Source organism: Myotis brandtii, unplaced genomic scaffold, assembly GCF_000412655.1.
Source record: "Myotis brandtii unplaced genomic scaffold, ASM41265v1 scaffold626, whole genome shotgun sequence".
In the NCBI taxonomy this organism is placed as follows: Eukaryota; Metazoa; Chordata; class Mammalia; order Chiroptera; family Vespertilionidae; genus Myotis; species Myotis brandtii.
This window is the reverse complement of record NW_005370394.1, coordinates 550274-560620: the sequence shown is the minus strand read 5'-3', so window position 1 is coordinate 560620 and position 10347 is coordinate 550274. Positions and strand designations below refer to the sequence as shown.

Below are 10347 nucleotides of genomic sequence, written 5' to 3'. Positions count from 1 at the left end.
CTGGGAGGCCAGCCCCGAGAGGACCTAAGTTTAGTTACTTGGGGCATCGGGGTCACTGGGGTACAAAGGTAGAGAGGAGGGGCTTCTTCACACACACACCCCCACCCCCCGCCCGGGCTTGGCCCCTTACCTGCTCTCTGTCCTGGAGCTGCCAGGCTTCCTCCAGTGGCTGCTTGTGACACACGGCCTTGGTCCCATCCCTGCGGTGCAGCCTGCTCCCCACTCCCTAACTCACCCCCAGTCTCTACCTCCTCTTCCCCAGGATTCCCCAGGGTCCTGGGCCCCTGCTCTGGGCGCTTCTCCCTCCTCGGCCTCCTGTCCTGTTTCCGTGTCCCCGCCCACCCGCTCCCTGGCGCAGCACCAGCTGTTTCCCATCCGTGAAGTGACCCGCACGTGGGGCTGCAGTGCCCAGGGCTCCCAGCCTGCTGGCACCTGGATGCTAAAGTGCAGAGGAGGGGGCCAAATTCTCGGGGCAGGGGGCACAGGCAGGGTCTGGGATGGGATGGAGCAAAGTGAAATGAGGCCTGGCTCAGGCGAAGTGGGGGTGGGAGCCCAGGTCACCCACAAGCATCTGGCTCAGGTGTGTGCCCACATATGGAGGAGCAGGGAGCACCCAGTGGAGAAAACTGGTGGCAATAATCACAGGTCCTGCCCTGGCCGGGGTGGCTAAGTTGGTCAGAGTGTCGTCCTGTGCACTGAAGGGTCATGGGCTGGATTCCAGGCAGCACGATCCCCAGGTTGTGGCTTCAATCCCCGGTCAGGGCAAGTATAGGATGCAACCGATCAATGTTTTTCTCTCTTTCTCCCTCTCCCTTTCTCTCTCTAGAATCAATGAAAAACATGTCCTCGGGTGAAGGTTAACAAATAAAATTTAAGAAAAAAAGTGTATCTGTTGAAAAATAATAATTACAGGTCCTGGGATACCTAACAAAGAGGGGGGGGGGGACCTAAAAGCTTGGTTTTGGCTAGAAAAAACACAAGTATACTGTTTGTAATCTTCCCCCAAACCACGTATTCAATTAAATACGAAGTATCTTAAAATTAACTCATCAGAAATGATGTTTATGATTCAGAGAAGCTCTCTTGGTTTGCTGCACAGGTAATGTAGCCTCACAGGCTCACAGCTCTTTGCTGATAACCTCCAGATCTCTACCCCCCTTAGATCCTTAACTGCCACCGATGCCTCCCCTTGGAGGTCACACCTGCAAAGTCAATAGCCCCCCCCTGTTTCAGTTCCAGCGGCAGCACCGGCACCCGGCCAGCTGCTCCCATCTGGACGTCACAGTGGGTGCAGCCTAGACGCCTGCCTTCTCTCTCCTCGCCCCTCTCTACCAACAACCGGGGCCAGTTCAACCTCCCCGCCTCTTTCCACACCAGTGTCTCTACCTGGGTTCAGATGCAACCATCTCACCTGTGTTACTGGAATGCGCTGCAACTAGCACCTTCCCCCGTCTTGCCACCCTAAACAGGCACCAGGAGCTCTCCCAAGTTCATACCACATCACACATTCTTTGGTTTGTGACTTTTGAATTGCTCCCACTGACCAGATTCCTTCGCATCGAATGGAAGGCCTTTCATGATCAAACCCTTACAGTTTCTCCAGCCCCATGTAACCACTGCGTTTTCACCCGCCAGGGTAACTCATAATTATCCCTGAGGAGTCTCTTGTTGTATTTCACTCTTTCTTCTTCGCGGGCCACACGCACTGCTGAAAATGAGAGGCTGGTTCCAGTTCAAAGCCTTTCGCTGGACTGAGCTCTCAGCCAGAGGTTCTCCATCTGCACTCTATTAGCCTCCTGATCGCATTTTGTTATTCTCTTTGCACCAGAGAAAACAAACAGATGTCTCTCCCACAGTCTGCCTTCCCCCCAGTGTCAAAGAGGTTCTCTCCCAGGTGACCCCCGGCGACCCCACAGAGTTCCTTCCTCTGCAGTGGCCTTACCCTCGGGGTTGTCCAGCCTCACTGTCACCCTCCCATTTCTGGCTGTTTCTTTCTGATAAACCACCCCATTCCCTGGCCCCCTAGCCTGTTCTGGTGATGATCTACCAAAGGTCCTAGATCTAGCGCTTCACAAAGGGCGCTAGTGCCAACGATTCTCATACGTTAGCTTCTGCCCCAGCTTCCAAGACCTTCAGAATGGGACTCCCTCAGTATCACTGCTGGGGACAACCTCAGCACTGGGGAGCTGGCCTCAGGGGTGACTTGGGGATTTAGCTTCACTCCCCACCATCTGCATCAGCTCTCTCCAAAGCCATCCTTAGGAAACATACAATCTAAGCAGAAACAGTGTGCTTACAGTGTAAACACAGCTCCCCTTTCAACCAGACCACCATCCCTAAGCTCCTAAATGTAGAATTTGGAATTGCCATAGAACAACGGTCTAGGCCAGTGGTTCTCAACCTTCTGGCCCTTTAAATACAGTTCATGTTGTGACCCAACCATAAAATTACTTTCGTTGCTACTTCATAACTGTAATGTTGCTACTGTTATGAATCGTAATGTAAATATCTGATATGCGGGATGGTCTTAGGCGACCCCTGTGAAAGGGTCGTTTGACCGCCAAAGGGGTCGCGACCTACAGGTTGAGAACCGCTGGTCTAGGATGTGGTTCAGCTTTCCATGGTTGGTGCTCCGGGAGGAACTTCTTCCAAGTCTCTGGAGTTGCCTGGAGGAAGCAGGCTAATGTAGCACATCACCCGGAGAGCCACGTCAGCTGCTTCTCAATTCCCTTTTGCTGTGTCGAAGCATGACCTGCAGCCACGATTCCCATTGTCCAATACGGCAGCAGCTGTATGTGCCTATTTGAAATGTGGCCAATTCTGAGTTGAGATATGCTGTGTGCATAAAATACAAATACATATAATGCATTTGGAGACCTAGTACCAAAAAATGAAAAACACCTCATTAACAACCTTATATTGATCACGCGCTGAAATGGTAACATTTTAAATATGTTGGGTTAAATAAAACATATTCTTATCAGTAAATTTACTTATCTCTTCCTTTTAAAAATGTGCTTCTAGCAAACCTAAAATTACAGATGTCACCCACATTATATTTCTATTGGACAGGCTCGGCTCAGGATGAGGCCTTAAGTATGTCCTCATACACCTTCCAAAGGTTTGCAGGATGTGCTACATGTTTCGTCTTTCCTGCCCTGGCAATGCTTAAATTAGTTATTAGAGATCTTGACGATAACCCCAGATTCCTATCTACATTGTCCCCAGATGCCAATGGGACAAGTATGTAAACTGAGTCTCTGGGGCAACCACAGATATTGAATCCTGGTAGTGACTGAGTTCATAGAGCTTTCTTTTTCCCCTTCTCACACTTCTTTTGAAGACAAGGATAAAACATGACAGAATTCCTCATAGCTTAAAGCCCGCCATCAACATATATACACACAAGCAATACACCATTCCAACGAACAGCAGTACTGAAAAAGGAAACCCAGTTGGCAACTACTCATTTATCACTGAGAACTTGGTTACCCCGTTGGATTTTTGGATGACCATAAGATATTTCACCAGCATCAAGTCTGGAAGAATATATGTTTTTATTGATTTTTAGAAAGAGAGGGAGAGAAATAGAAACATCAATGAGAGAGGAACATCATTGATTTGATCTGCTGCCTCCTGCGTGCCCCCTACTGGGGATCAAGCCCACAACCCGGGCATGTGCCCTGACCTGGAATCAAACCACCGACCTCTTGGTTCCTGGGTCAAAGCTCAACGGCTGAACCATACTGGCTGGGTAAATCTGGAAGAATCTTTATGCTGCACTTGGTCTAATGCCCAATGACAGAGTTTAACGAAGTCATTCATTTGGATCCTAGTTTTCAACTCCAGCATCACTGAAAATGGGGTTTGTTTGAACTGAAGTTACCCTTAGATCACTGTGCTCATTACTTCATATTAATTTGAGAGAATATGCTTGAGTTTCTCATTTATAAAATATATGCGTTACAGAAAACTCTCAGGAAGGCATGGTATTTGCCTTGCTAATAATTGACTATTTTTCATAAGAGAAATTAAATGAGAATCTAAATGATGAACCGAGTATGTTCATGAACCTACAGTTATGGCTTTAATCTCTGATTAGCTTTCCAAAGAGAAAACTCTGCTCCAGGCTTGCCTGATTGCCCAGGGCCTCCTAGGGACCAGGGCATTTGCTCACCTTCCTTCCTGGAGATGAAGGATGGCAAATGACCAGCCACTGTGGGCTGCAAACGGCTTTCTTCCCTTCTTGGTTCTATTTTGATTTGCACCCATGTCATTATCCAGAACATGATTTCATTGGAAAGAATACCAACCCTTTAAATAAATAAAAAGAGCAGCTGTGACCTTTCATTTCTGTTTAAATAATAAGGACTCTCCTAAGGATGAGTTGAATCTAATTTCAGGCCAATTCAACCTTGATGCTGCTGAGAAAAACACAAACCAGCGGCTCATCTGAGGATAGTGACTTGTGAATCTACAGCAGCTGTGGTTGAATCCTACTGGCTGATATCAGCATTAGTTTATCTTGCCTTTCATTGGCTGAGAATAAAAAACTGAACTGTGCGCTCTAAAATTAGATATATTTAAGTGCTTTTCAAACTGAATCTCCATAATCTGTTGCTATGCTTACATTATGTGGGAAGCAACATTTCTAGGAATTGTCCCCAAGGGTTCTAAGCCCCCAATCCATGCAACCTGTGAATGTGCTAAGACCTCACTTCCCTGCTTGTCACGCCTATGGCACAGTGGACCTTCGAAAGGGGAGATTATCGGGGCGGGCTTAATCTATTCAAGTGAGTCTTGAAAACTAGAGAACCCTCTCTACCTGGTGGCAGAAGGTTACACAGGAGGGGACATAGGGGAGACCCTGAGCATAAGGATTGAATGATAGAGGGAGCCAAGTGATGACGAATGTATGTGGCATCTAGAAGTTTAGAGTGGCTCCAGCTGACAGCCAGCCAGAAAATGGGGACCTAAGCCACAAGGATTTGGGTTCTGTCAACAACCTGAAGGTATCATGGAAGCAGATAAGAGCCCAACTGGTTGACAACTTGATTTTGGCCGAGTGAGACCATAGCAAAGAACCCAGCTGAGCCCACGTAGACTGCAAGCTACTGACCTGTGAGATTAAAAAATGGGTGCTGTGCTCTGCTGGCGTGGCTCAGTGGTTGAGCATCAACCTCTGAACCAGGAGATCACAGGTCATTTCCTGATCAGGGCACACACTGGGATTGCAGGCTCAGTCCTCAGTAGGGGGCAGGCTGGTGGCAGCGGATCCATGATTCTCTCTCATTGATGTTTCTCTCTCTCTCCCCCTCTCCTTTCCTCTCTGAAATCGATTAAAAAAAAAAGTGGGTGTTGATTTTAGCTGCTAAATTTATAGTACGGAATTTGTTATGCAGCAATAGAAAACAAATACTAGTACACCTTGATAATTTGTTTGTAGGGTTCCATAGTTTTTGTTGTTGTCGTAGTTCATAATCCACTGAGTGTGCAAGCTGGGTTGCCTCAGGTGAATTACTTGCCCTTCTTGAGCCTATAAAACCTGCCTCGCTGAGTTTTCATGAAGATTAAATGGGATACACTTAAATGTTTACTGCAGACCCGGGCTCTCAGCAGGATCTCAATCAAGCTCTCTCTCTGTGTGTATTTATTTAGACCCCGATGTCCCCCTAAACACGGAACTTCCTGCATGTTGTACAGGGCTGGGGACACTGGTGCTCAGAACATGTGCATTGAATGGATTGTATACACAAACAGTACTCATCAGATCGTCAATTTATCAAATATTTATGTGTTGGTAAATGAACATATTAAAAAGATGTAGACAAAGTAGTCTTTGTTCTCAAGCTACCCAAAAGGGTGTGGGAGTCAATTATGTAAAAAAAGAACTGCAATACCATTGAAATGCCATTCATGCAAGTAAATATCAAACAGCCCCTTTCCACTGGCCCAAAAGGAGTGATTTCTCAAGTGAGGGATGAAAGCAGGCACCGGACACTGAGATGATTAGGGGCTGGAGAGGGGCTGGTTCGGGTGGAGCACCAGTGCCCGAGTGAGGATGATAGAAGGTGGAACTCAGAGAGGACAGACTGCACTTCATGCCAACAGGTTTGGGCTGCTTCATGTTTCTGGCTCTGAGGGGCTCCCAGAGGTGTTCTGACTGTACAGTAACCTGATCAGATTTGTTGACCTGAAAGGAACACTGGCGGGGGCTGGAGGGACTGCACGGAACAGAGTGCAGGAGAAGAGACTGGCAGCACCTACACGCGGTGCTAATGCAGTGATCATCTTTAACTTTCAAAAACGAAAAGCTACGGAAGCCCTTCGTTTTTAGGTGATGAATGGTGTGGGCTAGCCAATGCTTGAGCTGGTTAGCACCGGAGGAGAGGGGTGGAAGCAGAGAAGGCGGTGGCCTGAGTCCCAAGGAATCTCTGGATTTTAGCAGAAACAAACGGCTGGCTGGCGCAGGGAGGGGAGTGGATTCCTTTCTAGCTGGGAAACTTCCAGGTGCCCAAGATGAAGGAGGCAAAGATCCTCAGTTCTGAATTAACTCTCAGAACTCCTTTTCTCCTAGAAACGATGTTGTCGACAACGGTTAGGTTAAAGGCTGGCCTTTTTAATGACCAGCAGGCAGTGCCTGAAATCCAGTCCATCTGTAACTTTATTATTTTGTCTTCTGGATATCTCACTAACAATCAGACTTTTGGAACAGGACCTGCTTGTAAAGTGGAGACTACCTATGGTTAATAGTGTATAATATGTAATGATGTTAGTTCATCAGATATAAACGCAGAATTGTCTCGAGAATTGTCCCATCTGTGTTGCTGCAAAGAACTAGGCCAGGAGACGTCACCCAGAACACTGGCTTGGAGGCATTTCTATTTAAAAGGAATCACAGTTTTGTTTTTTTGTTTTTTTAATGAGAATAGAACTTTATTTGAGGCATCAAGATCTTTAAAAAATGATTTTATACTTTAAAGTATTCAATAAATGTTGATACACTAATCTTGATATATATAGATTTACCATATTGGATTTTTAAAAACAAGGTCAAATGGCTTAGAATCAGACAAATTGTGTTTAACTTAATAATTATATGGAATAATTTTAGTATTATAAATAAAGAATGAAAACAAATAGCATTTAAATTTCAGTTAGGAGGAAATGCATTTGTAACACAATTTTATGTCGATGTTAAAATTTGTTTGATTACAGAGAAAATATAGGCTAAAATTGTGTGCTTATCATTTCTAGAAAAATATGATCTCCTTGCTTTAAGAAAATGACCCTATCTACTCTCCAGCCATAGGATGTATGAGAGATGCTGTTCTGTCTGTGCTGCTGGATACAGGTTCCTCCCAGACTGTCGGCCCACCGCTGGGAGAAAAGAGGGATGATGGCCTGTGGCTGGGGGCTGATGGGAGTGAGTCTGGTCTTATTAACACCCTGGTCTTATTACAGGATCATCCAAATGAACATCAGATGAACAGCGAGCTTTATATTTTCTCAAGCTCTGATATCGGCTATGGTATTTTACAGAAGTGACATTTAAGCACTCAGGTGGTAAAATTCTGTCTGAACAAAACTAGTTTTCACATTCAGTTCTAGATAATGAGAACATTCCAAAATTTACTGGCCCATGTTAATTAACGTTGCTGACGTGGAGACAATGGATTCTGATGGTGAGACCCATGCATCGTTAAACATATGTATGCATGTATGTGTGTATGTATTCGGTATCAGAGATCTTCTTACTTCCTTGTCTATTAGCAGTCCGTTTATTTTTAAATAAAGAGATTCTTCTTTGGGAGTATAGTTAGTGTCCACGCCTGATTTGACAAAATCTGATGGCCGACACAAAGCCTCTTCTGTAGAATACTTTACAAGACACCTCTCCGAAACAGCCATCTGACGTGGCGCCGAGGGTGGGCACGACGATTCCCATTTGACAGGTGACGAAACAGGGGGCCCGGAGAGGCTGAATAAGTTGCTTCAGTTTAAACAGCAGGTGAGTGATAAAATTACGGACTACACCTGCCTGCTGATCTTGCCTGAACGCTGGTTCGCCCAAGTGGAGATGAAACACAGAGTGCAGCGCTCTGTGAGTTCCTTCCCCGAAGCTGAGCTGTTTGGAAAGTGGTTTTGCTACTGTCACGTGCGAGATCTCTAGCAGGGGCCAGCAGGTAACCATCTTATTATACCAACCAACGTAAACCAATAGCCAGAAGCACTTCTTACAACTCTCAGAGGATATGTACATATACGTATTTAAGAGGATTCATAACACTTATATGATATTTACAATGATTCCTAAATCCCCAAGATACCATACTGAGAAACAGGTTTAACTTTTCGCAAGAGCGTTTTCTATAGCATCATTCCAATAGAAACACAGTCTTGGCGCACTACCTGGCCGGCACACTGAGACACGTTCCCTTTCGCCTTGTTCTGCTCACCCCTACGCTGATGGTTTAAAAACGCTTTCACACGCTGGTAAGTTCCCTGTGGATGAGGGCTGAGCTAGATTTCTTGGGAGCTGATGACTCTCACCCAGGGCCTCGCACAGTGCTATGTGCACAGCAGACATTTAATACACGTTTGTTGGATGGAGGTGGTTTTCAGGTACTTGAATTTGATTCAAGTAGGATTCTATCTGTAACATTTTGCTAAAGAGTTTGGGAGTTATAGCAAAACATCATCACTTTCAAAGTAAACAGTATATTTTTTTAAAAAGCATAAGAAATGTGGTAATAAATTTAATACAAATTATGTATTATAGCTATTCTTTGGTTACTTTTTAACAAATTATTTGGTTTTATGACTAAAGTGACATACTAAAAATATAAAAGGGCAACTACAGGAATTAGCTTCATGTGTAAACATAATAAACCCTGTAAACATAGAGTTACTACATAATTGTGCAAGTGTAAAGAATGTCTAGTAAAGGCAAGTACTATACATTGAACTTAGCTCTTCGAGACATACTTAGAAATACTGCTTTGTGGAGCTTTAGCTCACTGTGGGAAGAAGGAATTCTTTGAACTAAACTACAACATGAGAGTGATGACTACTCCGATGAACCATAAGGATATGGCGGCAAGAGGAGGGTGTTAATACTTTCCACCCTCTGCAAATCTGAATTTGCTTCACGTCTTATACACCACTTTGTTGAGCAAAACCACATATTAACAAAAACCAAATACTTTTAAAATGAAGAAGTAAACAATTTTTGTTCTTGTTATTGCCAGTGAGTCAGTTGACTAAAAATATAGTAACACACTTTCCAAGGTTGTTCCAAAAATCTGGGCAGTAAGGTGCATTAGACAGGTCTACAGAGTAATAAATAACTGTAGGCAGCACTAAATATAGTGTAGTTCACTCAATATTTAAGTCTCCTTTTCCAAATGTGGGTTTTCCTTCTCAAAAAGCATCGAACTCTTCACACATGACACTTATCACAAATATTTCACAGTTATCATCTCAGTAGTTTAAGGAAGGACTGCCTGGTGAATACTGGACAAGAGGTAAATGTTAAGGACACATTCACTATTTCAGGCACAAAGGACTTAGGTCCTGGAGTGTGAACTCTAAAGATAGAATGAAACCACTGTGTAAATGCAACACATTCTTTTAAAGGGGATGAAATACTGGTAAAGTCGTCACACTATTTCTCCTAAAGCATTTATGTGATTTTCTCCAATATCTGGGAAGAATCAATGGCTAAGTTTTAGTAGTTCCCCGGAAAATTTTAAGTCAAGATGTTGCTTATAAAAACGTGGCAGTAAAACACCCTAGATTGTGACTTGTAATCTAATCAACTCCATCAAAACCCTGAGTGTTCTCAATTGCCACCTGAAGTTTATCCCATAATTCTTCAAATGATTCATAGGGTGGCAAGTCCAGTCGATTAAAGCTGAAAAACAGAGAGGAACTGGTTATGACAGGCACTGACAAAGCGAGTATAAAAGACGTGTCATCCCTGGGGGGGTTGTATTACAACTCTAAACCTACTTTTGTCCCCCCCCCCCCCCCCCCCCCCCCCCGAGCACCAATGTCTGGGTTCCTCTGTCACTTTAACTTCCAAAAGTCAATGTCCTACCCTCTCGGCATGACCCATCATTCATGCGATGGAGGCAACACAGGGTCAACAGTTGACGTTGCATCTCCAATGTGCAGCTCCCTGGACTTCAAGCTCCAACCTACCTTGGGTTGGTGTTGCTGCCTCCTCTTCTTCCTCCTCCTCCTCTTCCCCTTCCTCCTCCTCCCTTCCTTCCCCCGCCCCTCCTCCTCCATAGCACAGAGGGGCCTTCTTTACCCAAAGAACTTTGCTCTTGGAGAACTTGT

The 10347-nt window shown here is 44.9% G+C and overlaps 1 protein-coding gene and 1 long non-coding RNA gene across 4 annotated transcripts in view; one reads left to right on the top strand and one right to left on the bottom strand.

The window, feature by feature from the left end:
• The first annotated feature begins 317 nt into the window (after positions 1-317).
• LOC106723688 lies at positions 318-10310 on the top strand. The gene is made up of 3 exons (XR_001359390.1): positions 318-328; positions 5095-5099; positions 10050-10310. It is a non-coding gene; the product is annotated as an uncharacterized LOC106723688 (long non-coding RNA).
• Positions 8247-10347, bottom strand: part of NEDD4 (neural precursor cell expressed, developmentally down-regulated 4, E3 ubiquitin protein ligase) — a 117662-nt gene continuing 115561 nt past the window's right edge. For all 3 annotated transcript variants that reach the window (XM_005880115.2, XM_005880116.2, XM_005880111.2), the window contains one exon: positions 8247-9916. In XM_005880115.2, coding sequence (XP_005880177.1) covers positions 9814-9916 — 103 coding nt within the window. In that variant the 3' untranslated portion in view covers positions 8247-9813. The remainder of the gene's footprint in view (positions 9917-10347) is intronic.